Raw genomic sequence first — 26,160 nt, forward strand, 5'->3', positions numbered from 1 at the left:
CATGTACACTGAAGGACCTACATACTCTGTCGATACTTATACAGTCATGTACACTGAAGGACCTACATTCTGTCGATACTTATACAGTCATGAACACTGAAGAACCTACATTCTGTAGATACTTAAACAGTTTTGAACACTGAAGGACCTACATTCTGTCGATACTTATACAGTTATGAACACTGAAGGACCTACATTCTGTCGATACTTATACAGTCATGTACACTGACGGACCTACATTCTGTCGATACTTATACAGTCATGTACACTGAAGGACCTACATATTCTGTCGATACTTATACAGTCATGTACACTGAAGGACCTACATTCTGTCGATACTTATACAGTTATGAACACTGAAGGACCTACATTCTGTCGATACTTATACAGTTATGAACACTGCAGGACCTACATTCTGTCGATACTTATACAGTTATGAACACTGAAGGACCTACATTCTGTCGATACTTATACGGCTATGAACACTGAAGGACCTACATTCTGTCGATACTTTTACAGTTATGAACACTGAAGGACCTACATTCTGTCGATACTTATACAGTTATGAACACTGCAGGACCTACATTCTGTCGATACTTATACAGTTATGAACACTGAAGGACCTACATTCTGTCGATACTTATACGGCTACGAACACTGAAGGACCTACATTCTGTCGATACTTATACAGTCATGTACACTGACGGACCTACATTCTGTCGATACTTATACAGTCATGTACACTGAAGGACCTACATATTCTGTCGATACTTATACAGTCATGTACACTGAAGGACCTACATTCTGTCGATACTTATACAGTTATGAACACTGAAGGACCTACATTCTGTCGATACTTATACAGCTCCTACATTCTGTCGAGACTTATACAGTCATGTACACTGACGGATCTACATTCTGTCGATACTTATACAGTCATGTACACTGAAGGACCTACATATTCTGTCGATACTTATACAGTCATGTACACTGAAGGACCTACATTCTGTCGGTACTTATACAGTTATGCACACTGAAGGACCTACATTCTGTCGATACTTATACAGTCATGTACACTGAAGGACCTACATATTCTGTCGATACTTATACAGTCATGTACACTGAAGGACCTACATTCTGTCGATACTTATACAGTCATGTACACTGAAGGACCTACATATTCTGTCGATACTTATACAGTCATGTACACTGAAGGACCTACATTCTGTCGATACTTATACAGTTATGAACACTGAAGGACCTACATTCTGTCGATACTTATACAGCTCCTACATTCTGTCGAGACTTATACAGTCATGTACACTGACGGATCTACATTCTGTCGATACTTATACAGTCATGTACACTGAAGGACCTACATATTCTGTCGATACTTATACAGTTATGAACACTGAAGGACCTACATTCTGTCGATACTTATACAGTTATGAACACTGCAGGACCTACATTCTGTCGATACTTATACAGTTATGAACACTGAAGGACCTACATTCTGTCGATACTTATACAGTTATGAACACTGAAGGACCTACATTCTGTCGATACTTATACAGTTATGAACACTGAAGGACCTCCATTCTGTCGATACTTATACAGTTATGAACACTGAAGGACCTACATTCTGTCGATACTTATACAGTTATGAACACTGCAGGACCTACATTCTGTCGATACTTATACAGTTATGAACACTGAAGGACCTACATTCTGTCGATACTTATACGGCTATGAACACTGAAGGACCTACATTCTGTCGATACTTATACAGTCATGTACACTGACGGACCTACATATTCTGTCGATACTTATACAGTCATGTACACTGAAGGACCTACATTCTGTCGATACTTATACAGTCATGATTGATTTAATCAGTTCGTTCTTGTGTTGTGTTGTAACACCACCGTCCCAGGTAAGGGGAGGACTAATCGCACGCAAACATGTTTAACCCTGCCATATTCTGGATGTGCCTGCCCGAAGTTAGGAGCCTTTAATTTAGTGGTTGTCTTTGGTTCATTCTATCATATTTGTTTTTGGTATATTGTTTTGAACATAAATCAGGCTATTGGTTGTCTCGTTTTAAATGTTTTACATTTTGTCATGTCGGGGCCTTTTATATTGTATGACTCTTGTATGGGGTTTGCTGATTGTTGAAGGCCGTTTGGTGACTACGATATAAAGTTGCATGCTTACATCTGCGTACGTCATTTGGTCTCTGGTGGATTGCTAGTGAACAGTGATACCGTAAGTTAAGGGGAACATGCAGTTATATATGGCAAGCCGTTCTCGTCAAAACTATGTTTAGACCATTTTTCGAAAAAATTTACACACTGAGAATTAAAAAAAACCACACTGAGATTAAAAAACCTAAAAACACTCACTGAGAATTAAAAATTACACAATGAGATTTCATAAAGACGCACTGAGATTACAAAAAATGAAAAACACACGCTGAGAATTAAAAATTACACACTGAGATTTCAAAAAGACACACTGAGATGAAATAAACTGAAAAAACATACACTGAGAATTTAAATTACACACTGAGAAATTTAAAATTACACACTGAGATTTGTGCGCACTGTTTATGCGCACATATCTAATTAGCATACTTAATCTGAATCTATTACAAGCTTAAAACAACTAGGGGACAGAACTCGTTAGTCCGTCAATTTGGCGCCAAATGTTTTATAAAAAACATTAGAAATACAGCGTGTAGAAAAACTACGTTATTAAAGACCAATAGAACAAGAAAATTCCCACTTACTCTCTTTACAAAATATAACCAAATGGTGAAAAACTTTATTAAAATTATAAGAAAACATTGGAACAATCTGCAAAAAGACAAACAATGCAAATATTTACCAAAGTGCCTATTATAGCATATAAACGTAACATCAAGATACCCTGTTAGTAATAATCTGAATTATAGGCAACAAACTTATGAATATGAGTTAGCAAAAAACGATGTTAAGTCTTGAAATTTATTACGAATGTTGGTTGACGGAACCGCATTTCATTATAATGACGAGAGTTCTGGAGACCAAGATATTAATCTGTTGAATTATTCATCTCATGAATATTCATTAGTTTTGTGCATATTAATCTCAGTGTGTAATTAACAATTCTCAGTGTGAAATTAACAATTCTCAGTGTGTGTTTTTCAAGTTATTTAATCTCAGTGTGCCTTTTTAAAATCTCAGTGTGTAATTTTAAATTCTCAGTGTGTGTTTTTCATTTTTTTAAATCTCAGTGTGTAATTTCGATTTCTCAGTGTGTTATTTTAGGTTTTTAAATCTCAGTGTGTTTTTTGAATTCTCGGTGAGTAATTTTTTTTCGAAAAAAGGGTTTAAACATGGTTTTGACGAGAACGGCTTGCCATAGTTATATTAGCGTTGTCAAAGCTCATATCCATGGATATTATTGTAAATTTCCCTTGAAGCTTTTGCAAAGTTTACAGGATTTAAACAAAATAACCATCAGTATGTAAGGGTTTGACATCAGATCGGTACGAAGCACAAAACAACTGACAAAAAGATAAAAGACACACACTACCTATCTTAGAATACACACAATTACTGAGACTTAGTCAAAAACCCGATTTCTAATAAAACATAACCTGACTTAAAATAATCAAACCAGTACAACTCCATCGCAATTAGTGTAAAATGTCAAAATCAGTCTGAGAAAATATAAATATCGACAGGATGTAAGACCATAAGTTTTCATAAATGATAGCGATGCATGTTTACTAAGTAGTGTATTCAAAAATAAAAAAAAAAAATAAAAATTCATATAGATCTTACTACAATGTCTAATTTTGACCTTTAAGAATGAGTTTATTTACAGAACCAATAAGTTTATATTGGACCTCATTTTAACTTATGAGCTCTATAAACAATACATCCGTTAATTAAGATGTGACTATTTTCAGATTTAGACAGGTACAAACAAACTACGATTATTTGATTGACTGTTGATTAATTAACGTTCAGTGGCTATGCATACTCAGGACGAAGAAACTTTGAAACTTAATCTTCGTATCGTATCGTTGAAATAATTTTGTAACGGTTTTAAGTATTTTGTGGTCACGAAATTTTGAAATCGTAAATGTCAGTCAAATGAATTAAGAAGCCCAGTGGTTATCGTTTGTTGCTGTATATCATTTATTGTTTGTAAATAAACCAGGCCATTAGTTTTCTCGTTTGAATTGTTTGATATTTGTCTTGGCGGTTTTTTAATAGTTTGTTATGCGGTATTGGTTTTGCTCATTATTGAAGGCCATACGGTGACCTATAGTTGCTTCCTTGTACGTAATTTGGTCTCTGGTGGAAAGTGCAATATTTGCAATCCGATGATACCACATCTCCTTACTCTTATAAGAACAATCTTTGCTTTAAAGTTAAGAAGATGTGGTATGATTGCCAATGAGACAACTGTTCATATTAGATTTATTTGAAATCAGTTCCCTTTGGTAAATTTCTGCAGGATGATCACTGCGAGAATAATTTTCGATGTATAAACAAGGCATAATTATTGTTTATTTAAATATACAATTCCTTGGTATAAAAAGCCTATGTAGACATTTATATCAATAAAAAAATGCGAGAACTTGTGCAATTCATAAAATTTAGAAATGAATGTTCAGATTGTAAAAAATCGCAATGTGTTTAGAGCTTTCGTGAAAGAAGATCTTAGATCACTGTAAAAAGGGCATTTCATTATAGGGAATGTTTTTTCATCTTCAATGGCTCCACAATCACAAAATACACAAACAGCTTTCATCCATAGGCACAGGCGACCTGGAGTATGTCCCTACTTTAACTGCGTTGATTCTTGATTTAAGGCAAACATATTATTAATTTAAGGAGAACTTTATTGGTTCTTCAATAATGTTTCGTATGCATCCATTTTAGTCATATGTACAACCAGAGACATATAATACATATTATTTGTCTCTGGTATAATTGATTGATCAACACTGCTATAATTCCATATCACTCCATTAAACATCCATTTAAAGTTATCTCATATTTATTTAAAATAAAAACATAATAATATAGTATGTATAAATCATATTAAACTAATCTACATAATTCGAAGGATTTGTTTACGAAATAAATCATTTGTAATTCTTGGCCAAATCACGCGTGATTTACTTTATCAGAGACAAACAACACAATACCATGTATATCTCTCAGGCTCTATCAGAGACATACAACACAATACCATATATATATCTCAGGCTTTGTCCGAGACATACAACACAATACCATGTATATCTCTCAGGCTTTATCAGAGACAGTCACATACATAGAGAATATCATATGGCTTTTTCAATATCACATCCGTATCAACCCGAGACACCAATATAATCCCAAGAGCTCTGCTCGAGGGATTATATTGGTTGAGGGTTGATGCGGTGTGTGATATTGAAAAAGCCATATCATATACACTTTATTATATATATATACCTCACGTAGATGTTTTTTTATGTGACATTACGTCATACAGATAAGGAGGTTTGAAATGACGTCATTGGCCTGTGAATGGAACCCGAGTTCTGACTAGAGTTCCACATGAACGGTAAATAATTTTGAAGAGTAAGGTCTCTAGATTACAGGAAGTGCAAGTCCCCTACTCTGGATATGTTGACATTCAAATTTGATTGGATTGACGTCATTACATCCGGGATATGGAGTTGATCTCGAAGAACCCTGCCCACACCCAGGACTCCTTGGGTTCTAATGGCGGGAAGGCTATATCCAATCATAACAGGTGTTATATATGACCATGTCAATCCTATCGACACCAGAGTTCCATTCGAACTTGGCCATAATAGATTATAGATTTGACATGATGTCATACAGATTAGGGCTTTGATAAAGCCTTTGCAACAGTAATTGAAATCGATGACGTGACGTCATACAGATTAAAGGTGTGATAAAGCCTTTGCAACCGTGCTGATATCGATATCATCACGGGTGGCTGATACAACACGCTTGCCAATGATTGTATTAAACATACAATTTATCTGTATTTACTACTAACTTACTAAGTATATAATAAAATACAATAACATGTATATCTCTCAGGCTTTATCAGAGACATACAACACAATACCGTGTATATCTCTCAGGCTTTATCAGAGACCATGTATATCTCTCAGGCTTTATCAGAGACATACAACACAATACCGTGTATATCTCTCAGGCTGTATCAGAGACATACAACACAATACCATGCATATCAATCAGGCTTTATCAGAGACCATGTATATCTCTCGGGCTTTATCAGAGACATATAACACAATACCATGTATATATATATATCTCAGGCTTTATCACAGACATACAATACCATGTATATCTCTCAGGCTTTATCCGAGACATACAATACATACCATGTATATCTCTCATGCTTTATCCGAGACATATAACACAATACCATGTAAATCTCTCAGCTTTATCCGAGACATACAACACAATACCATGTATATCTCTCAGGCTTTATCCGAGACATACAACACATACCATGTATATCTCTCATGCTTTATCCGAGACATATAACACAATACCATGTATATCTCTCAGGCTTTATCCGAGACATACAACACAATACCATGTATATCTCTCAGGCTTTATCCGAGACATACAACACATACCATGTATATCTCTCATGCTTTATCCGAGACATATAACACAATACCATGTATATCTCTCAGGCTTTATCCGAGACATACAACACAATACCATGTACATCTCTCAGGCTTTATCCGAGACGTATAACACAATACCATATATATCTCTCAGTCTTTATCCGAGACATATAACACAATACCATGTATATCTCTCAGGCTTTATCCGAGACATACAACACATACCATGTATATCTCTAAGGCGTTATCCGAGACATATAACACAATACCATGTATATCTCTCAGGCTTTATCCGAGACATACAACACAATACCATGTTTATCTCCCAGGCTTTATCCGAGACATACAACACAATATCATGTATATCTCTCAGGCTTTATCCGAGACATACAACACAATACCATGTATATCTCTCAGGCTTGATCAGAGACATACAACACAATACCATGTATATCTCTCGGGCTTTATCAGAGACATATAACACAATACCATGTATATCTCTCAGGCTTTATCCGAGACATACAACACATACCATGTATATCTCTCAGGCTTTATCAGAGACATATAACACAATACCATGTATATATATCTCAGGCTTTATTTTTTTTTTAATTTGGCTATTGGTGTGAAATTAAAATGGCTCTGGTGTGTAAAATTTAATTGCAGAATGAACACTGAAAGTAAATGACTATATATATATATATGCATATTCGAGGATCTGGATGTATTCTTTATTTTTTTTTGGTCATTTTTCTGTATTATATTTTTTTGCCAATTATTCTCTATTCTTTTTTTTTTGTCATATTTTTCTCTATTCTCTATTTGTTTTTCCTTTATTCTGCTCAAATTGCCCATCATTCTCCATTCTGTATTCCCACCCAGACCCTCATATAAGCATGGGCAAATGTCGAAGTTTGCCTACGTTCGAATAGGGACCCAATATAGCATATAAAACAAACTAAACTAATGTGTTTCGTTTATTGATTTGTTAATAAACCAGTCCGTTAGCTTTCTCGTTTGAATGGTTTTACATTTGTCATTTCGGGGCATTTAATAGCTAACTATGGGTTTTGCTCATTGTTAACGGCTGTACGGTAACCTATAGTTGTTAACTTCTATGTCATTTTGTCTCTGGTGGAAAGTTATCTCATTGGCAAATATATCACATCTTATTATTTTAAATATAAACTTGTGATTTAATGGTTTTAGCATCAAATATTACTATAAAAATTGAAGCATGCAGCTCTTGTGAAAGATAAGAACATTGCAGATATCTTTCATAACCTTTCCAAACACTCATAATGCTTTTCACCTGACTTCCTGCTTTTGAATTGCTTTTCCTTCTGGAGCACCAAACATTACCCCTGGTTTTTGATGGATTCGTGTTGTTCAGTCTTTAGTTTTCAGTGTAGTATTTGTATTATGTTATTTGTCTTTTCGTCACTTTTCTTTCTTGGACATGGTGTTGTCAATATATTTTCTTCGACAATGACGTTTGATTGTCCCCTTGGTACCACAATGACGTTTGATTGTCCCCTTGGTATCATATTGACGTCTGTTTGTCCCCTTGGTATCACAATGACGTTTGATTGTCCCCTTGGTATCACAGTGACGTTTAATTGTCCCCCTTGGTATCGCACTGACGTTTAATTGTGCCATTGGTATCACAATGACGTTTGATTAACCCCTTAGTATCACAATGACGTTTGATTGTCCCCCTTGGTATCACAATGACGTTTGATTGTCCCCCTTGTTATCACAATGACGTTTGGTTGTCCCTTTGTTATCACAATGACGTTTGATTGTCCCTTTGGTATCACAATGACGTTTGATTGTCCCCTTTGGTATCACAATGACGTTTGATTGTCCCCCTTGGTATCACAATGACGTTTGATTGTCCCTTTGGTATCACAATGACGTTTGATTGTCCCCTTTGGTATCACAATGACGTTTGATTGTCCCTTTGGTATCACAATGACGTTTGATTGTCCCCTTTGGTATCACAATGACGTTTGATTGTCCCATTGGTATCACAATGACGTTTGATTGTCCCCTTTGGTATCACAATGACGTTTGATTGTCCCTTTGGTATCTTCTGGCTCTTTTTTAAAACAGATGTCAATTGAATATATAAATATCAAAATAATAAGATGCGGTGTGATTGCCAATGAGACAACTATCCACAAGAGACCAAATGACGTAAATTTTTAGATATATATGTTCATTTATTACTGAACAGCAAATTTTAGTCATAGTCCAAAACATACAGGAACGCACAGTTTCTGTTGTATCATTTAAAGTTATAAAGTTATGTTAATAGATGTTATTCTTGAAATTGAATATGGAAATCAGGACAATGTCACAGGAAAGAGTCCCAGACAGTGGCATACTTTAAAGTTAACCAGCATAGTAACATTCTATATATTGATTTAATGTGCTTTGGAAATTACTATTATTTCCAGATAATTATTCCACACATTTGGATTTTTTTTACGGAAGAAAACTTTTTGACAGTGAGTGACCAATTAAAAGGATAAAAAGGGACAAATGTCACATACAGAAAACAGTGAATATTACAAATAAGACTGAATAGAAGATACCACGAGGTAATCCGGGAAAATCCAGTGGAAGAAAAATAGACAATACGAAAAGGGCCATAGTAAAAGACGAGCAGATAAACTAGTTTCGAAAAGACTATGGAGAAAACAAAATATTGAGGAATGCCAAACCCCACTAAAAACCAGGTTGATCTCGTGTGCTCTGGAAGAAAATATTAAACAGCTTTCTACCAAGCCGGTGGCACTCATTGTGTTGCTCATGGCAAGTAAACACGTGTATGAGGTTCTGGATGAGGGGTCTCCATTTCTGTTTTTTTAATATGTTAATAAATTTAAGAAGATGTGGTATGATTGCCAACGAGCCTGACAACTCTCCACCAGAGACCAAATGAAGTAGAAGTTTTAACAACTATAGGCCATTTTCTCTATTCTTTATTTTGTTTGTCCATTAGTCTCTACTCTTTATTTGTTGCCTATTTTGCTTTATTCTTTATCATTTTTGCCAATTTTTTATACTCTTTATTGTTTTGGCTCGTTGTTGTCTTTTTCTCCACCATTATTCTGTAAACCCCATCCATTTCCCCATGTAAACGCGACACCGTGATATTCGAAAACGGTTTACCGAATAACAACAAAGTTTTTTAAATTGATGACATCAACTTTACCTAGCGAACTGTTAATTCAAAAGTTTTCTTGTAAACAACAACTCTAAATAACACAAGCTCTGGAAGCCGTACCACTGTGAGATATAAGCTAGCACTCCGTAAACAGGTGCACCTAGGATGTTGCTACATATAATATTGAAAGTTGACAATGGGAAATTTAAATTCGATCTCTTATGTCGTAAAGCTTAGTTCTTAACCGACCCTTTTTGTCAATTTCTCATACATGTATAAGTAGAGATGTAAAGCAGTAATAACTGCATCTGTGATATCCTTTAAATAAAGTTTAATGCGATACTAGATTCGTTCAAAACAGTTTTCACCATGATATTTATATCATCTTCTAATGTTGTCCTGTAAAACCACTGTCCCATGTTAGGGGTAGGTTGAGCCATCACAAACATGTTTAACCCTGCCTTGTTCTGTATGTGCCTGTCCGAAGTTAGGAGCCTGTAATTCAGTGACGTCGGTCGTTAAATGCTGTCTGTCATATTTTTTTTGTCATAAATCAGGTCCTTAGTTTTCTAGGTTGAAATGTTTGACATTTGACTTCAAACTCAAAAGGGATCTTCCTTTCATCAGTTGTGACTATAAATTCGAGTAAGGTTACAATCTGGTATAAATTGTTTGATGTATAATCTGGAAACCAAAATGACAGACAGACTGATCAAAAACTATATAGATCCCTACATGGAGGATATAAAAATCGTGATGGGACATACATACTGATCGACAGAGTAAAACATTAAGTCCCTTTCATTTGCCAGACAGGGACTTAAGTAGGATGCCCACACCTGCAGCAAGTAAAACATAGACAAGGATTGATTAGTTGAAGTTTGCTTAATGTCCAGTTGCAAATATTTCATGCATGTTCAGGACGAATACAAATTAAAAATAATACAATAGGTAGGTCATGTAATAGAGGCCGTCACAGATGAGGGTTGGGGAAATTTGGACAGCCACTGGAAAATGAGGGTATATTGGATAAGGATAGAAATTTTGCCTTGCAACAGGTCACATATGGACCCATCAAAGCGTTGTTGCAAGGGTTCTTAACATGCAGAGAGCTTGACACTCTCTCAACACGAGGCATCTGATTTAACGTCCCCATTCTGACCAGACCTGGTTGCATACCTATACACCCTGAACAGCCAAACAGATGCCCCACTTTGGCAAGGGTTTTACTGACAGTCGTAAGACTAAAGTGACCATATTTCTATTCTCCAGTCACCCTTGGGGACATGGACAAGAACTATAATTCTGAACATTTGTGGATTGTTATTGTCTGAATTTTGAATATTGAAGAGTGTATATCATTCATTTCAAACATTTTTCAACAATTTTACGTATAATCCAGATAATCAAAATGTTATTCAGTAATGTTGCAGTTGAGGGCATTTTGACACCACATCTTGCATGTTTTTGTCAAATTTTGCACTAACCAAAATGAAATAATGATTTAATAATGTTTTTGAAATGACAATATAAATAAAGCTTTACTTCCAACTTAATTTTGATTTCGATTAACAACGTCCTTCTTGTACATTTGTTTGGATAGATATTCAAAATTTGCAAAAATCTGTCAAAATTGGTTGTGGTTAGTTGTGGTTTTGCGGTATCTTCAAGCATTTTTAATTGGTCATCTGTTTAGAAATAAGCCATAATATTGTTAAAACCTAAAAGCACTAAAATGGAGCTATGAAATTGTGAATTAAAGTGAAGATTGAAAGACTTTTCGAAAAAAGCCCTGGTGTGAAATAGATTCTAGGGAAATTGGACGTAACCTCTTTGCACAAGAGTGCACACGCTGAAATGTCTCGCCTTCTTTACTAACCATTGATTTTATGTTGATAGTCTTAAATACAAAGCTTTACTACAAGTAACACATAAACTTAACATGATCCAAGAAAATGAGGTCAAGGTCAGATAAACCAAACGAGAAATACATGTACACCTTACAATCATTCAATAAACCAAACATAGTTGACCTATTGCTTATTGTTTCTAAGAAGTCTTAAACAAGAAAATTTAACATTGACCAATGAACCATGAAAATGAGGTCAAGGTCAGATGAACCATGCCAGACAAACATGTACACCTTACAATCAATTTAGGCATTAAATATAGTTGACCTATTGCTTATAGTATCTAAGAAACAAACTTAACCATGAAAACTTAACATTGACCAATGAACCATGAAAATGAGGTCAAGGTCAAGGTCAGATGATACCTGCCAGACAGACATATACACCTTACAATCCTTCCATACATCAAATATAGTTGATCTATTGCTTATAGTTGAAGAAAAATAGACCAAAACACAAAAACTTAACACTGAGAAATGAACCGTGAAAATGAGGTCAAGGTCAAGTAAAACCTGTGAGACTGACATGTATATCATAAAATATTTCCATACACCATTTATAGTTGACCTATTGCATATAGTATTAGAAAAAAAGACCAAAACTCAAAAACTTAACTTTAACCACTGAACCATGAAAATGAAGTCAAGGTCAGATGACACCTACCAGTTGGACATGTACACCTTACAATCATTCCATATACCAAATATAGTAGACCTACTGCTTATAGTATCTGATATATGGACTTGACCACGAAAACTTAACCTTGTTCACTGATCCATGAAATGAGGTCGAGGTCAAATGAAAATTGTCTGACGGGCATGAGGACCTTGCAAGGTACGCACATACTAAATATAGTTATCCTATTACTCATAATAAGAAAGAAATTAACATTACAAAAAATGTTGACTTTTTTTTCAAGTAGTCACTGAACCATGAAAATGAGGTCAAGGACAATGGACATATGACAGACAGAAACTTCGTAACATAAGGCATCTATATACAAAGTATGAATCATCCCAGTCTTCTAGCTTCTAAAATATATAGCTTTGAAGAAGTTAGCTAACGCTGCCGCCGCCTGATCACTATACTTATGTCGAGCTTTCTGCGACAAAAGACAATAAACTACCAGCCTTTTATGTCAATATAGTTGATTTCTAAACATAAACTTAGATATTGACATGCACCTTCAATGATGAGGACAAAACTGATCAACATCACTAATGTTTTACACTGATCTGTTTGACTGCTACATAATATCTCTGTACCAAAGACAACCATAGATATACAAGAGTGGATAAAATGCTATCTTTGTTTCCTATATCTTGAGTATATGCTGCATGCTAGTTACCATCAATAATACAGGAATAACTCCATCATTCTGGAGCACCTGACTTTACCCCAGTTTTTTTAGTGAAGTCCGCAGTGTTTACAACATTTGTCTAGTAGGTGATATTTCATTTTATTTGTCCTGCTCTGACCTGCGATTTCATCTTTCCTCCTCCCTCCCCTCCTAGTGCTTTGTTTTGGTCTTAAAAGATTTTTTTAAGTTTTTGGACAGAAAAGCTGAATCATTTCAATCTTAGAAGTAAATAAATAATTCACAGCATCCAAAATAAAATAAAAAAAAAACACTTCACAGTATAGTTACTGTAAATTTTGAAATTTTTGCAGATTTGATTATTGCTATGGAAAGAGGTTTCATAAAAATATAAAGGAGAAGGTCCTGTAAGGGCTAGTTTTGGCCTAAAATTCGAAGTACATCTGATGAAAGAGTTTTTATATTTTTTAAACACTTAAATGTCTACTTCAGTCGATTCAGTTAAGTTTATGTAAAAGGTTTGAACTGATTTAGTCATGAAAGACGCTCAAATTCAAGCTTGAGTATGAAAATTCTATCAAATATGCCATTAAACGTCCCTTTTCAGATGGAAGTGGCCGCATTCGTGTTCAGTCTCAACCTTTATATTTGACATATATATATATGTTATGTATTATCATCAAATACAACATATATTTAAATATTAAGACTGAACACAAATGCGACCACTTCCATTTTAGACAAAAACCGTCTCAAAATTAGCACAAATTCTAAAATTGTGAAGATTTCAGTAATATTGCATGAATTTATTATGCTAGTTCCTGATGCATGTGCATTGTATTGTCAATAAAATGCTCCGCTGTGGCGCAGCTTGATACGACCGCAGAGGTCGAACCCTGAACAGTTGGGGCAAGTATGGACACAACATTCAAGCTTGATACAGCACTGAATTTGGATTGTAATTAAATATTTGACACAGCATAGGTTTCTGACACAGAATGAAAGTGGTCTAAGAACTTAAAAATTTTTAATTTACCTATTCAAACCATATCATTATTATTTGCTTTTATATATAAATCAGAAATAACCAATTTAAAATGTAAAATTTTAAAGAAAAAAAAATGAAAAGAAAATCCCCCCCCAAATTTTTTGAACCCCCTTATGATTCATCACCCCCAAACTCAATCCCAGCTTTCCCTTTGTGGTATGGTACCTTGCAGTACAATTTCAGAGAGGTCCATACACTTGAACACAAGTTATTGTTTGGAAACTAGAATAATGCTTGTTTTTTGGCCCCTTTTTGGCCCCAAATTCCTAAACGTTTAGGGCAATTACCCCCAAACTCAATCCCAGCTTTCCTTTTGTGATATGAAACCTTGCAGTACAATTTCATAAAGATCCATACACTTACACACAAGTTATTGTCCTGAAACTAGATAAATGCTTGCTTTTTTGCCCTTTTATGGCCTCTAATTACTAAAATTTTGAGGGAATTACCCCCAAAATCAATCCCAACCTTCCCTTTGTGGTATGATACTTTGCAGTACAATTTCAGAGAGATCCATACACTTGAACACAAGTTAATGTCTGGAAACTAGAAAAATGCTTATTTTTGGCCCCTTATTCCTAAACTTTTTGGGCAATTACCCCCAAACTCAATTCCAGCTTTCCCTTTGTGATATGGAACCTTGTAGTACAATTTCATAAAGATCCATACACTTACACACAAGTTATTGTCTGGAAACTAGAAAAATGCTTGTTTTTTGCCCCTTTTTAGCCCCTAATTCCTAAAATTTGGAGGCAATTACCCCCAAAATCATTCCCAGCATTCCCTTTGTGATATGGAACTTTGTGATACAACGTCAGAGAGATCCATACACTTACACACAAGTTATTGTCATGAAACTAGAAAAATGCTTGTTTTTGCCCCTTTTTGGCCCCTAATTCCTAAAATTTGCTGGCAATTACCCCCAAAATCAATCCCAGCATTCCCTTTGTGATATGGAACCTTGTGGTACAATGTCAGAGAGATCCATACACTTACACACAAGTTATGTCTGGAAGTTACAAAAATGCTTATTTTTGGCCCCTAATTCCTTAACTGTTGGTACCATAACCCCCAAAATCAATCCCCACCTTCCTTTTGTGGTATTGAACCTTATGGTAAAATTTCATTGAGATCCATTCACTTAAACTAAAGTTAGAGTGCGAAAACTAATGTGTCTTCGGACGACGACGCCGCCAACGTCATACCAATATACGACCACAAAATTTTTTTTGCGGTCGTATAAAAACAGCCGATATTTATGGTACAGAAGTATTCTACTTTCCAATAAATAGCTAAAAGTTTACATTTCAACAAATTTGTAAAAATGCTATAATTTGGGGCCAAAAAGGGGTCTTACAGGACCTACTCCTTTAAAAATCTCATTTAAAAAGTTTTTGTTGCATCATTTGAACACAGCGTTTCCTGAAATCTCAATAATTAATTTAGCTTTTTTGTCAATTAGTCATCAATCACAATAATAATTCATGCAACTATTTCTGAATTTACATGTGGAGCAGGATCTTCTTTCCCTTCCAGAGCACCTGGGATCACCCCCAGTTTTTGGTGGAGTTCATGTTGCTCAGTCTTTGGTTTTCTATGTTGTGTTTTGTGTACTGTTGTTTGTTCGTCTGTTTCTTTTTTTAGTTCATGTCGTTGTCAGTTTATTTTTGACTTATGAGTTTGAATGTCCCTTTGGTATCTTTCGCCTCCCTTTTATAGTTTTAATATAAGTACCATAAGCAAGTGATTTTCTCATTTTATCACAGAAGTTTTCAAGAGAAACATGCAGAAATAGATTTTTATAGCCCAATCCCTCCATTTATTTGACAGTCTTCTATAAGTCCTTGACTCCTTTATCAACATTACTCTGATATATTATATTAAAATTGATACTAAATTTATGATGTGGACCTTTGAACTTGACTCCTTGATCAACATTACTCTGATATATTATATTAAAATTGATACTAAATCTATGATGTTGACCTTTGAACTTGGCTCCTTGATCAATATTACTTAAACCTAATTCTATGATGTTAACTTTTGAACTTGATTCCTTGACAAACATTACTCATATATGTAATATAAAACCTCAAACCATGATTTAGACCTTTGAAATGAGCAATACTTATTAATTAAAAGGCTAGGAGATAGAAATCAGTTATAGCATATATCATCATGCTACTCAAAACCTTTCCCGAAGTTATTGATCAGAAATAAATGGATGGATGGGCAATCCTATTACTACCTTGATTATGATAAAACAGGGATATAAATATTATATTTCAACATATTATTAATTATATTTCAACATATTAATAAAGTACAAAGATGAAAAACCCCAGAAGATTGGATTTTTATTGAGAAGATATCACAGATTGTATCAGCAGTAACAACTAATGTCAACATTTAGATATAACATTAAAATTAGACAACCAGCCACTTATTAACTGTTGTTATTAACAACATATGCAAAAATACCAATGTTTTTTTACATTATCACATTAAATTATAGCTACAAATATATATTTATTTAAATGTTGGACGGATTAATACTATTATAACAGTATAAAAACTTACATAAATATATAAATAGGTTTAAATAAAATGTTCATACATATATGTATGGTTCTTATATCTTACAACATTAAAAATAAAAATTTTGCACCCCTCAGTGTTAAGTGTTCATTTGAATTAAATTGAACGTCAGTTTTTATTTTATTTTGGCAAAAAATTGTGTAAAAATGTAACAGATCTACTACCACACATGTACCTGTCCCAATTGACAGGTGAAATGTCAATCTATTTTCATATCGTAAAAGTGAATGTGTACAAATTTAAGCACATCTCAAACAGTGTAATAGTAAAAAGTATGGATGGAATTAAAAAAAATATGAATAATAAACAAATATGGAATGTACTGACAAACTAGAGGCTCAAAGGAACCTACATCACTCAACTAATATCTTTGTATAATGACAAACTCTGTATAATGAAAAAAACAACCCAGCATATTCAAACAAAGCTGAATTAGCCTGAATACATTTGATAGCAATTATCAGTGGACAGGATATTTTTTTCAGAATTGTTATATTATTGTTTTTCTTCAAATTTTTCAATTAGTAGTAATGATGGCACCCAAGTTCAATGCCCTCTGGAAGAAAAAAAAATTTAACTGCAGGTTCTTTTTTCAATGCAAATTTTTCCTACAATTCCACTTTGTGTATCAGGTCCATGTATATATATAGATTCTACCACTGCATCGAGTGTGATACAATATTTATCCACTCGAGACAGTTAAATTTTCAAATTTAAAACGCGAGGCTTGCCGAGCGTTTTAAATATTTAAAATTTAACTGTCGAGAGTGGATAAATATCGTATTACACGAGATTTGGTGGTAGAATCTGTTTCTCTAATGATTTTCAAACAATACGCAGGCAAACTTATTCCTTCTTTGCGACTGATCTGCAAAAAGATGTGTTCTTTCTATGTGACGTCATCAGGCATGGTCGCCTTTTTTCATGCCGTCACAATAGGAAATTCAGAGGAAAACAAGAAATTTCGACGTCATAATCGGATTTTAACCAATGAAGAACTGAGATCAAACGAACCACACGTTGATTAAATTTTTTTATACAATGGGTGCAGAAAGGGATAAAATGACGAAGAATTAGAGAAATATATATATATAACCATATGCAATATATATTGAATAAAAAAATATACAGGTTTCTTATCAGTACTTTATTAGTATGATATAATAAATACTACTTCCTGGTAAAAAAAACTGCCTTTGTGTATAATATATTAGATGTCTTGTTCTCACAAAATGTTTGCTTTCCTACTTGAAGATTTTAAAGATAATTTAAGCTAGGCCACTACTAAAATTTTCCACAAGTAACAATGGTTTATAATTTGCCAGAATTTTGGTTTAATCATCATATTTCCAGGCTATTTTATTTTTAGTTAAATACAGCACAAGCTTTCTTCACTGTTAAATATATTATTTCTATAAGATAAAATCATTTGAATGTCTCACAATAATGATAATAAATTACTTTCATATGAATATTTTTTCATTGAAGAAAAACAATAATATGCCCCAGCATCAGCAAGCAATGACAATGCCTAGTGTGTATGTGCAAATAAACAGTAACAATTGACCTTCACTTGTAAGTCCTGTATGTACATAAGTACATCATTGTATATACAGGAAATGTATAACATTTCCTTAATAGTCAATATGAAACATCAGGAAAATCTGCCTTTTAAACTTCATTCAAGAAAATCTTACATCTTTATTTTAATAAAATATTGGCCAGAGCAGTAAATAAATATCACAAAATGATGAAAATGTGAAAATAAAGCATGAATCTTTACCACATATTAAAAGACAACAACACATTTTTAAGAAAATTTTAACACCATACATGTCTACAATACTAGTGTAGTAATCTTAGATGTCTCATTTTGACATTCTGTATCTTATTCATTAAAGATAATATCTGACTGAGGACTCTGAGCTGAGGTATGATATGGAATAACATCATACAATACCAACATTACCAGTATGGTGAAGATAGCCCATACCAACAGACTGTCTCCTATTTATCGGAGGTAATATTTGACTGAGTTGGCTGTAAGCTGAGATTGCCGAACCACTAGACAAGGGTTTAGTCTGTACCGGGCTGTTCATGGCTGACCCAGGAGTTGTTAACCCCATGGTCGACTCCGTTAACATTCTCTGACGTAATGGATGGAATGGATTGGTCTTCACTTTCTTAGATATAGCTCTAACTAAGTCTCTGGCATGCTTTAGACTGAAGGCTGCAATAACAGAAAAATACAGATATAGGGAGTTTGATTCACAAAAGATTTTTTTCATTTTTTTGGCCATTTTTTTAATTTGTAATAAAACGTTCCAATCTTTTAGCTATTATTTGATTGAAAAGTTCAGGTAGATTACTGACCAAAATGATGTTGTGAAGAGATAATGTATGAAAAGACCATAGTTTATAATGCCCTTAAATTTGAAGATAAAAAAGTATTATAAATCTATCATCCATCATATGTTCACAAGAAATTAGTCTGACAGATATTATTGAAATTTGTCTTACATATTAACTGCAATCCTTTAAATTTCTTTTGTTACAAGAAAAAATACAAAAACAGCAAAAATAGTCTCATTTTTTAGGTCTTTTCATTAATATCTAGGGTTGTTCCAAAATTAAAGGCCCTTATCACATCTATCTTAAAACAAACATTGGTTTTATTACTTTGTTTCATTTTTATTTATTTGTGGACCTTTAGGCTGTCTAGTGGTATCCATTGTACCAACATGGTAAAAAGACAGAACCATTTTACTGACCAAACAAGTTCTTCAGTATATGATAGTTCAACATAGAGCCCATATGTGCCTGTTATAAGAATCCAATTATTGACCTTTCCAGAGGACTGGTCTCTCAAAAGGATCACTACCTTTCCAGAGGACTGGTCCCTCAAAAGGATCACTACCTTTCCAGAGGACTGGTCTTTCAAAAGGATCACTACCTTTCCAGAGGACTGGTCTCTCAAAAGGATCACTACCTTTCCAGAGGACTGGTCTCTCAAAAGGATCACTACCTTTCCAGAGGACTGGTCTCTCAAAAGGATCACTACCTTTCCAGAGGACTGGTCTCTCAAAAGGATCACTACCTTCCCAGAGGACTGGTCTCTCAAAAGGATCACTACCTTTCCAGAGGACTGGTCTCTCAAAAGGATCACTACCTTTCCAGAGGACTGGTCCCTCAAAAGGATCACTACCTTTCCAGAGGACTGGTCTCTCAAAAGGATCACTACCTTTCCAGAGGACTGGTCTCTCAAAAGGATCACTACCTTTCCAGAGGACTGGTCTCTCAAAAGGATCACTAAGAGTTTTTTGTTTAAAAAAAGCATGACCAGGTAATACCTTGCATCAATCTTAAAAAAATCTAAATCCTAACCATTAAAAGTTTAAAAGTTCAACTTTATTAAATAGAAAAATATCCAATCTACATACTGTGGAATCTTTTATTTTTGTGGGTACTAATATCATGGATTGAAGAAAAATTTTGTTTTCATGGATACTTGATTTCTTGGTATTGCCAGTTTGCCTACAAGTCTATAGGAGATTTGTACTATGTTGAACATTTTAATTAGTGGTTCGTATAATACCTACGAAATCCATGGAAATTGGTATCCAACAAATAATAGTGAATCCACAGTACATCCCTTACCTTTTAATCTGGCTTTGATATCATCAGTAAAATATCCACATTCAATCCACTCATCATAATCCACAATGTAATCAAATGCTGTCAATCCTTCAAAAACAAAAACATATATGTATTTCACAATACAGAGAAGAAACAGTTAAAATAGGACAAAATACTTACATTTGATTACAGAAAATTGTTATGCAAAGGATTAAATGGTTTAGAACCTGCCAATGAGATCAATAAAAGAAAATACAAACAAACAAATGTATGTTTTACTCTACAGCATCTTCTTTGTTGAACAGGGAGGTGAAAGTGGCCATGGAAGAGTTTCCACAACTTACCAAATACATGTTTATTGTTAATGTAGACTTTGAAGTCCATATCAGTCTATCTGACTCTGTGATCAATTTCACAAAAAAATTTAACTAGAAAAAAAACTTGTAAGTCATGAACATTTCAGTATATTTTTTTTTTAGTTGTACAATTTTTTATGAAAAGGACCACTGGATGGTAATTGTATGTACAACTGATTTAACCCAGTCTACAACTACTAAGTACTTACCATGAACATCTTTCTGCCTGACATTAGCCCCTTGCTCCAGAAGTACACATGCAGCAAATTGATTATTGGCCTGGGTAGCATAAAAAAGTGGGGTCCTGCCTTCTTCATTGATAGGGTCCACATCAGCTCCGTATGATAAAAATAGCTCCAGTATCTCTGATGATCCATCTAATCCAGCAGAGTAGTGTAGTGCACTGTAATAAGAACAAATTCACATATTAACAAGCCTGTCCCAAATAATCAGTGGTTTTCTTGTGTCATATCTTAATATTTTGTTTGTCATTAAAGCTTTGTGTTGATGACAGATCTTTGAAATGATTGATTGAAAATTTAGGTTTAGCTCCACTTTCAGCACTTTTGACTATTTCATGGTAGCCAGTTTATGTTGATGGAGTTTCTGTTTATTTTATTCACAACTCTTTTAGACCTGGATCAGTTTAGGGCTTTAGATCATGTATAGACACCTGTCAATTATTGAAGACTGTATATTGACCTCTAGATGCCTTTTGGGTATTTGTCTTGTTGAGTTGCTGTCTCAATGATATTATACATCCCATCCCCTTTTATTCATATTAAAAACTTCCTTTCACAAATAGTGCATATCAATTTAGCTAATCATGTTACATTGTGTGAGGATACATCTAGAGGAGTATGACAGCATCCAACAACTAGAGGCTCTTAAGAGCCTGTGTCGCTCACCTGTATCGACTGTGGTTTTGGAAATCATGTAAAATAAGGTTAAAATCATAATAAATAGTATTAGATACCCTAACAATGATTGAGGCCAAGTTTGGTTTAATTCGGCCCAGTAGTTAAATTTAAAGCAGGTCATCCCATTGTAGTCTTACAATAGTTACTAAAAACCCTTATCATTATTTAAATAAGTTTTCAAGTTGTGACCATTTGAAATAGTTTTTTTTACTATTTTTCCCAAAGACTTCTATAGTAAACCCCTATGTTCTATTTTTAGCCATGGCGGCCATGTTGGTTGGATGACAGGGTCATCAGATACATTTTTCAATCAAGATACCCAATTGAAAATTGTGGCTTAGTTTAATTCTATTTGGCCCAGTAGATTAAGTGTAGACGATTTTTGTAAAAGATTACAATAATTTACGAAAAATTGTGAAAAGTTGACTTTAAAGGGCAATAACTCTTGAAGGGGTCAATTGACAATTTTGATCACGTTGACTTATTTGTAAGCTTACTTTGCTGAACATTTTTGCTGTTTACAGTTTATCTCTATCTATTATAATATTCAAGGTAATAACCAAAAACTGCAAAATTTCCTTAAAATTACCAATTCAGGGGCAGCAACCCAACAATGGAAATTCAAAAGCAGATGGATCTTGACCTGATGAACATTTTTTCCCCATGTCAGATTTGCTCTAAATGCTTTTGTTTCAGAGATATAAGCCAAAAACTGCATTTTACCCCATGTTCTATTTTTAGCCATGGCGGCCATCTTGGTTGATGGACTGGGTCATCAGATATATTTTCTAAACTACATACCCTAAGGACAATTTAAGCTAAGTTTGGTTAAATTTGGCCCACTAGTTTCAGAGGAGGAGATTTTTGTAAAAGTTAACGGACGACAACGACGACGGACACCAAGTGATGAGAAAAGCCTGGTGAGCTAAAAAGTAGGTTACTCTGATCTACATTTTGAAGAGCCTGTGATAAAGGTTCCTGAAGTGAGACATATTGATCCTACATTCTGTCATTGGCTTCTGCACCAGCAACATTAAGATTCAGTCTTTGGTTATTTTTTTTTTTAGACAATAATAACTTTATTTATCCTATTAAACAATCAAGAGAGTATCCAGTGCAAAATGTTAAAAAATACCTTTTTTGCATTTTCTGTTTTTTACTGATTAATGTAATTAGTTTTTTAACAGTTAACATTTACATGCAGTCTGTGGTTAACATTTTTGTCAAATATTCATTGAATTTAAGAAACTTGGACAGCATCTGGAGCACAATTTAGATTTGTCCTCCCATTTTTTTGTATATCATTGATAAAAGGCCCTACTGTTGCCTATAAGAATAATTGCTTACATCCACTTCATCTGAACTTTGGTGAATAGTGACATCTGATTGGCAATCATATCACATTTTCTAACCTTTATACCGTATATTGGGTTTTTTTCATGTGAGTTTATTTTCGCTCTGTTCGTGGCAGCTAAAGAAACGCGGAAATGTGATCCCGCGTAAATTTCCCTGTTAATTTCAAGATGTGTCATTGTGTAAGCATTTCATACATATATATTTATTATACTGTTAACTATCTGGTATACACCAAATTAATATGTAAGCCCATTCTCATCCTAAAAGTTTATTATATTATATATAAAATCAGTATTTGTATTGATCGACAAATCACCAGAATGTGTATATTTAATTAGGATCTCTGTTTTTATAATAATTAAATTGACTTATCATACATGTCATACCTTTTGACAACACAGCAATCAGTGACACGTTCAAAAATGTTAATTAGCGACAATCTACTGATTGTTGAACTCTGAATTCTGTGTATTTTTGTTTGTAGTACTTGTATTTCTTTGTAATCGATTATCTGTCAATTAATAAATTTTATGTTGTTTACATCTTTAACTATACAATTCAGTGATTTTTTCATGTTTATTTTCCCATTTAGAGAAAATTATACACAGTGAAAATTTAACCTGCCCATTTTGTCATCAAATCCCAAAAAAAAGCCAACGCAAAAAGAACCCCGATATACGTAACGGTATTAGTTTTTGGCAGTTAACATTGCACTTTTACCCAGATGACAGTAACAAAATCAAATTACAGATAATAAATGATCTACAATCATGTAACTTGTCAATGTCTCTTGGTTTCTGGGAAATAGTTCCATATAAACTCATCAGAGATACCAGGCTTAAAATTGTGTATGCCAGACACATGATTCGTCTACAAAAGACCCATCAATGTAGCTGTTAAAAAAAAGTTAAAAAGGCCAAATAAAGTATGAAATTGAAGAGCATATGTAAATTCAGACACCGATTTGAATGTAGGGAGAACTTCAATAGTGACCTTCAACTTTGTTAATAGAAAAACCCAAGTAGAGCTATTGCTATGATCTAATTAATATAAGCCTCTGATCTAAGAATTTTTAAAACAAATTTATTTAATAAACCTTTAAATGCTGGTTATTAATAAAATATAAATTTATTGTTTACTGCACAACTTGTTAGTTCAGGCCCAACTTTTAAAGGAAATATCTATCTAGTAAACTAAACTCTTATGTCATGCTAAATATCAGTTATGTTGGTAAATACTTCCTTTGCATATGTTTGTATACATTTCAAGTATAAAATCACTTACCAGTTACCCCCTGGGTACCTCGGATTAACTTCGGCATCATTGTCCAGCAAAAATTGGACAGCGTCTACTGAACTCTTCCTATAAATATAATAATATATGGAATATACTTTATCATAAATAGAGGATATGGTAAAAACCTGAATTAAACTCATATACAAACTCATCTGATAATCACTTCAAATTCAGTATAGCATAAATAAATACAGTAAAAGTATGATTCTGATGTAATTCGTTTAGAACAATGCTTTCCATTGGACATTGACAAATATTTTAACGGTTTAGAATCCACGTCCTACCAGTCTGTAACTAAGAAAAGCCACCAGCTTGAATTCAGAATTTTTTGGGTATGTAATTTCTCAAAAAATAAACAAAAAAGTCACATTTTGTGCCTCAAAATCTTCTTTTTGTCAATAAATACCTCTTGTGTTTATGTTTGACATAGGGAGTATACCTATGACGTCACATTGTTAAGATGCCAAAGACAATGTAACAGTTTCACAGACTTTATCATTTATGGCTTTTTTAGCCAAAATATACTAAAATTTATTTTAATATGTGGCATTAAAATGGAGATAACTGTATTGTATTTTAAGCTTTGCCTTCATAAAAACGGGTCGCTAGGTAAACTCTATTTGCAACAGTAAAATCTATGTTTTACGAAGACAAAGCCTAAAATACAATACAGTTATCTCTTAAATTAAACTTATATACAGTTATAGCCAAAACTCACCTGATTATAACTACTATGAATAAAGAGCCAAGTAACCCAATCTTCTTGAAAATGAGATATCAAGAACTTACATATTGTGGAACTCTTTTATATTGAAGAGCACAAAAAGTGTACTTTTCTACGTAAAAGCATCCATTCAAATTTTCATGTTTCTATAACATCGTAGTAAGATTAAGATATTTGTTACTTTAAACTTGTTTAATGCATTGATGACCGTCTGAATTTTGTGGACAAATTTATATGTAATGTAACACACACATTCCTTGGTTGTCAGCATTTACTGACAATTTTCACAATCACAACATTCTTTTCAACTTGATCAGTTGACTAAGATGAATGTGATAGACTTGTCTACAGATTGCGACTTAATTTCAACAGCCTTAATATTTTGGTTTGCAGTAAGAATTTGACCTATATTTATCTGATTCTCTCAATATGAAAACTTGTTGAAGGTTTGTTTGATTAACTAAATGAATATGCCGAATAGAAATAGAATGGGAGTAGTGACAGCACAAGCTTGAAAATTATGGCAGCTGCCTTTGTGGTGAAAATTGAAAGAAAAGGTTTTTTCTAGATATACCAAAATTATAGCTTTCTGACATTTTTTTTAAAGCGGAAAGTGTTTTATTATTTTTCTAATAAGTAGTAGATTTTGTCAATAATAACATTATACTTTGGCTTCCTTCTCCTTTAAGGGTATGTCTTCCTTAAAGGAAGTTCCTTTAAGATTAAACATCCACATATAAACAAGTTGTCTGTTAACAGATATATTACCTAAAGAACCAAACCATACTATTTTTAACACTAATATCTAAGAGAGATAATTCGTTAATACAGAAACTAAATTAAATATACATGTAAAAAACGAGAAAAATTTACAAGAAAATTAACTATTGGTTTCACCTCATGTAAATGCAAATTATAAAATTTTAATTGAACTTTTTTATGACTACAATGCCTGTAAAATCTAATTAATGGAATAACTGAACCAGTTGCATAGGGGATGATCCAGCACTTGTTAACATAAGGATGGTTTGAATAGGGTTTCCCCAAGTTAGCAAGTATAAAGACATTGACTTTTATAGAAAATACCTTGAAATTAAATACATTTGTATGGCTCCAACACAGTCAAATCCGACCTGTAATTGGG

The 26,160-nt window shown here is 33.7% G+C and overlaps 1 protein-coding gene across 6 annotated transcripts in view; it reads right to left on the bottom strand.

The window, feature by feature from the left end:
- Nucleotides 1-18,124: 18,124 nt before the first annotated feature.
- The window catches only part of LOC127705978 (uncharacterized), a 64,150-nt gene continuing 56,114 nt past the window's right edge, over nt 18,125-26,160 (bottom strand). For all 6 annotated transcript variants that reach the window (XM_052210363.1, XM_052210362.1, XM_052210361.1 and 3 more), the window contains 4 exons: nt 24,281-24,358; nt 20,930-21,123; nt 20,386-20,472; nt 18,125-18,958 (listed from right to left, as the gene is read on the bottom strand). In XM_052210363.1, the coding sequence (XP_052066323.1) occupies nt 18,678-18,958; nt 20,386-20,472; nt 20,930-21,123; nt 24,281-24,358 (640 nt within the window). In that variant the 3' untranslated portion in view covers nt 18,125-18,677. The remainder of the gene's footprint in view (nt 18,959-20,385; nt 20,473-20,929; nt 21,124-24,280; nt 24,359-26,160) is intronic.

The sequence above is a fragment of the Mytilus californianus genome, unplaced genomic scaffold, assembly GCF_021869535.1.
Source record: "Mytilus californianus isolate M0D057914Y unplaced genomic scaffold, xbMytCali1.0.p SCAF_6, whole genome shotgun sequence".
NCBI lineage: Eukaryota > Metazoa > Mollusca > Bivalvia > Mytilida > Mytilidae > Mytilus > Mytilus californianus.